A 5,354-nucleotide genomic window follows, 5' to 3' on the forward strand; every position below is an offset into this window, starting at 1 on the left:
CACAAGGTCTGGTGAGCAAGAATGTATTCTCTTTCTACTTGGCACGCAACAGCAGCTCAACCCAAGGTGGTAAAATGATCTTAGGCGGCTCCGATTCCAGCTACTACCACGGATCACTCACCTACGTGCCAGTCTCTAAGCAGGGCTATTGGCAATTCAGTTTAGGTGGAGTCACCCTTGCTGGCAAAAGCCTTTGCGGTTACGGTTGCCAGGCCATCGCCGATACAGGTACCTCGCAAATTATTGCTCCCCTAGGTGCCTACAAAAAATTTGCTAGCATTGTTAGACCCAACAACAAGGGTCTGGTCGATTGCGCGCTCATCGGCTCTCTGGGTGACATAGAATTCCTTATAGGCGGTAAAACTTTCCCCCTGCCAGTGTCGCAGTACATTCTTGAGGAGAACGGTTATTGCTACTCTGCTATCAGTTATATTGGAACTGATTACTGGATCTTGGGTGATATCTTTATTGGTCTCTACTACACTGTGTTCGATATCGGCAAAAATCGTATTGGTTTCGCACCTGTCGCCTAATTGCGCATACATTTTCGTGTAGGAAATTAAAATTTTTCTCTATGAATAAACCTTAGGTAAGCAAAATAATTATAATTTTTGTTTGGTTTAATTTTGTATCCTTTAGTCACGGTTTGGTTTTCGGGAAGTGCTTTTACATAATAAATATTTACGTTAAAGTAATGTAAAGCAAAAAACAACTACTTGAAACACGGCACTTTTTGCCAGAGACCTGCAGTAAGAATTAACGTTAGATGTTATTGACCGTTAAACTCCTAACTGTTTTATATTTTTTAACAAAAAGGCACTTAGATGTTTGAATGTTCTGACTACGAAATGGTTAAGCAGAGAATTTCAAAAGGTCCTCTAGGTGTGAACAATAACTGGGCCCCAAGGTATTTAAACTTTTAGCTATTTAGCGTAGATTGGATAATCAAGGCGCATATGCTGAGATGACTTTATCTCATCGAATAACATGCCGCTGTAACAATAAGGGCTTTAGGTGATGTTGAGCCTTACCACATGGATACCAAATGAACAATTGAAACATTTTAGTAGGGTTGCCACCTGTTTAAAAGTCAAATTCATTATAATTTATAAGTTTAATTAAATTTTTTAATACAGACGAAAAAGGCCGTAGGTTTAAGCAACTATATAGCAAAAGTATTTTTAAGGAGCGTCGCCACCTGTGTCAAATTCAATTCAATTATTACGTTGAAAAAAATATTAAAATATGAATGCCAAACAAAGGAGGATGTGAAATTAAAGTCGTTTAAGAAAATATAATTTTAAAAACATCTCAATAGAGGGTTGCCACCTGTAAAAAAGTCAAATTCAGTTTAATTTATAAGGTTAATAAATTTTTTTAATATGGATGACAAATGTAGTAGGTTTAAGCAGCTATATAGCAAACGTATTTTCGTGGAGCGTTGCCACCTGTGAAAAATTCAAATTCAATACAATTAATACGTTGAACAAAATATTAAAACATGGATGTCAAACGAAAGACAATATGAAATGAAAGCCGTTTAAGAAAACATAATTTTGAAAACATTTTAATAGAGGGTTGCCACCTGTAAAAAAGCCACATTCAGTTTAATTCATAAGTTAAATTAAATTTTTAATACGGATGACGAAGGCAGTAGGTAGGTATGTATAGCATCTAGTACCTCCCTGAGTGGTAAATTTGACCTTTTCGTTCGCTTTCGTGCGACACTACATGCAATTTTTTTATGATTCATATATTCGAAAAACGTTTTGGTTCAATTTTCATTTCAAATCATATTCGCTCGGTATTCAATGTGTTAATATGTACTCAATGAAGCGCATTAAAACAAAACAAATTTATTTTATTTTGTGCACATCTTATCACCCGCTACCCCACTACGACGCTACTAAAATGGTTAGATAACTAATTACTGCAATCAACACCAACGAACCAAAAGCCGCGACACTTATCAAGCAAAAAAAAGTTCATAGTATTAACTTAAGAATCACTTAATGTCACTGAAATATATATTAGTTACCTCAACATGTTCACAGCGTAAAACAAAATCAAAATAAATAAACCAAAAGCAATAAGTTTCTTCCCAGCATTAAGTTTCGAGTGGCTCATTAGTTTCAACTGATAAGAAATGTAATAATCAAGCAAAGCCATTATGACAGCGCACTGCATCTCCTAAACGCGACTATAAAAGCCTTAGAGTTGAAAATTTATGGCATGGTTTTATATGATTACCCCGTGCTGTACGTCATTCCAACTAACGCCGAGTGGTAAGCAAATAACAAATTTTATATTTTATATATATTCTAACAAGCAATTATTTCCTACTTACAGCAAAAATGTTCAAGTTCTTGGTATTCCTTACAATTTGCGCCGCCCTGGCCTCGGCCAATTTGGTGCGCGTCCCAATCTACAAGAACCCCAATTATCGGAGGACTCGCAGTTCTGTCGAAGCCGAAACCAACTTTTTGCGCGCCAAATACAATGTTGCCAGACCACGCAGCGTTTCCGAAGAGCTGGATAATGAGCTGAATCTGTCCTACTATGGCAAGATCACCATCGGCACACCAGCGCAGGAATTCTTAGTGCTCTTCGATACTGGTTCCTCAAATCTGTGGGTACCATCATCCACCTGCCCCGATAGTAACGAAGCATGTCAAGACCACAGTCAATACGACTCAAGCGCCTCCAGTACCTATGTGGCTAATGGCGAAAGCTTCTCCATTCAATATGGAAGCGGCAGTTTGAGTGGTTTCTTGTCGCAGGACACAGTAAGCGTTGCTGGTCTCACCATTCAAAACCAAGTATTTGCTGAAGCTATACAAGAACCCGGCACTAGCTTCGTAAACTCGAACTTTGATGGTATCATGGGTATGGCATTCCAATCGATCGCCGTGGACAATGTTGTGCCGCCCTTCTACAACATCTGGAATCAAGGTCTGGTGAACAACGACGTGTTCTCCTTCTACCTGGCGCGTGAAGGTACCTCCGACCAGGGTGGTGAAATGATCTTGGGCGGTTCTGATCCCAGCTACTACCAAGGTGGACTCACTTATGTACCCATCTCTCAGCAAGGCTACTGGCAATTCAGCTTGGGTGGCGCCACCATTGGTGGACAAACTATGTGCGGTGAAGGTTGCCAAGCCATCGCCGATACGGGCACCTCCCTCATCGTTGCACCCTACAATGCTTACTCTGTCTTCATGAGTGTTGTTGATCCCGACTATGATGGAGTGGTCGATTGCTCACTTATCGACTCGCTGCCCGATATGGTGTTCGTTATTGGTGGCAACAGTTTCTTGGTGCCAGCTTCGCAATATATTCTCAATGACGCCGGTGAGTGCTCACCAGCCGTTAGCTACATGGGTACCAATTTCTGGATCTTGGGTGATATCTTCATTGGTCTCTACTACACCGAATTCGATTTGGGCAATAGCCGTATTGGTTTCGCACCAGTCGCTTAAAGCTGTTCAATTGGTTGGCCGATAAGGAATTGTCGGAACTATTTGAAGTATTATTGTACATATAAAACACAATAAAAAAAAATGTCCTATTAAATATAAGTTTTAGATATTTGAATGGGTTATCGGAGATGTGTGTTTGCCATGTTTGTGTTTTATAAATCGCTTGAAGAACTGCTACTATTTTCGAGAAGCTACAGCCTGCAGGAAGAATTCTGGGTATCGTATAAAGTTTTTCTTTTGGAAAAGTATACAAAGGCTTAAACAAACATGAATCCAAGGAACCATGCAAGGGGGCATTGCTTATTAGTATTCTGCTGATTATAATCTCAAATGCGCAATACCTTTATATTTATTTATTTATTTACAAAAAGTTGCTTTAAATGGTGTTATAGAAAAAAAATCAACTCTTTCTTAACTCAGAGCTTTTACATCGATCTGCGCATAAATGCAAATTTTGATGGGGCAACTTACATAGGATTTTTAAGTTAAATAAAAGCCAATGGGGCGTTAATTAAATTTACTATAAAATTACACTGAAATTTTAATAAAGCGTATTGGAGACAAGCGTTTCAATACAGCGCAATTTCGTAGATGTGAATTTTACCAGCCACCCATAGTTATGTATCTTGTAGATGGCCTGCAGGAAATATAATCGATCCTTAGTTTCGCCTGAAAACAAATTCAACCGAAATTTTTTCATCCCACCGCACAGTGCCGCCTAAGTAGGCATAAATCAAAAAATTCATTATCTGTAATGTGAACTTGTTTGGTATTTTTGTAAAGACAATTTATCTACTAACAATAATTAAACAGACATTTCCCTCGAAAATTAATTATATGCCGCCAGGAAGCCACTAAAGTCGACAACTTCTATACTAAGAATTTTAATAAAAGCATAGCCAGGCGTAAGCTCTTCACAGAAAAAAAAATCAAAAATATATTCTTTGAAATAAAATGTTGGTTTGACGTTTGTAGTTTCCATATAGATGGTAGAGAATTACAGGAATTAAAATTTTGGAATAAAATTAAAGACAGGGTGTCCCTGCGGTGTTCCAAAAAAAAAAACAAAATTTCAAAAAATGCTAAATTTTAATGGAATGAATAAAAAATATATGTTAAAATCGGTTATTTTTTATTATTTTACTACAACCCTTCTACCTCTACTGACAACCCTTCTACGTGTCATTTAGAGGTAAAGTATTTTCAAAACTAGTTCAATTGATACCCATATTGTAATATCTAATTAATAAATAAAATAATTTTAATAAAATTTGTAACAGGTGGCAACCCTTTTCAAAAATAAAAAACTTTATTGCACATCTACAGGCCAAGCCCTGTAATTTGACACCTCACCTTTGAAAATAGAGCGAACTATATGTACATACCTATGTATGTAAAAGCCACAAGAACCCAAATTTTCAACTTCAAACATTTACAGTGAAGGTATGAAAGTTATCCAAAAACCAATTGCATTTTTTTGAATTTATCGTCCTCAATTTTACTAAGACGCGAATTTTCATTTAAATCCGTCCCTAATTCTATTTTTGCCCGCATTTTATATGGAAGGGAAGCACTGTGAGACGATGAAAAAATGAGCGATATGAGCTCCGATATAATAATATGAACATAAATAATACGGCAGATTAAAATACAGAGACTTCGCTGGCTTCACCATGTCATACGAATGAACTGAAAGGATTCAGCTCTGAAAGTATACAGCGCGGATCGCGATGCTGGTATAAGAGGAAGGGGAAGGTATTCTCAGCGTTGGCAAAACGTAAAGGCAAAGATTAGATTAGGTTAGCTTATCTTGACTATATCTAGCCAATATAAGCCACTGTGGGCCAATCGTGATGCCGTATTAGAGACTCCTTA

The 5,354-nt window shown here is 37.5% G+C and overlaps 2 protein-coding genes across 2 annotated transcripts; both read left to right on the plus strand.

The window, feature by feature from the left end:
• Positions 1-5: 5 nt before the first annotated feature.
• On the plus strand, positions 6-533 carry LOC118754367 (phytepsin-like; the record flags this gene model as incomplete). Its single annotated transcript, XM_036489241.1, has 1 exon — positions 6-533. A coding segment is annotated over one exon (528 nt), but the record flags the coding sequence as incomplete, so codon positions are not given.
• A 1,646-nt stretch (positions 534-2,179) lies between these two features.
• LOC118754368 (lysosomal aspartic protease-like) lies at positions 2,180-3,564 on the plus strand. The gene is made up of 2 exons (XM_036489242.1): positions 2,180-2,285; positions 2,350-3,564. The coding sequence occupies exons 1-2, from the start codon at positions 2,228-2,230 to the stop codon at positions 3,477-3,479; spliced, it is 1,188 nt and encodes a 395-aa protein (XP_036345135.1). The 5' UTR covers positions 2,180-2,227; the 3' UTR covers positions 3,480-3,564.
• The last annotated feature ends 1,790 nt before the right edge of the window (positions 3,565-5,354 follow it).

Source organism: Rhagoletis pomonella, unplaced genomic scaffold (assembly GCF_013731165.1).
Source record: "Rhagoletis pomonella isolate Grant_MI unplaced genomic scaffold, Rhpom_1.0 Rhpom_scaffold_03780, whole genome shotgun sequence".
Classification (NCBI taxonomy): Eukaryota; Metazoa; Arthropoda; class Insecta; order Diptera; family Tephritidae; genus Rhagoletis; species Rhagoletis pomonella.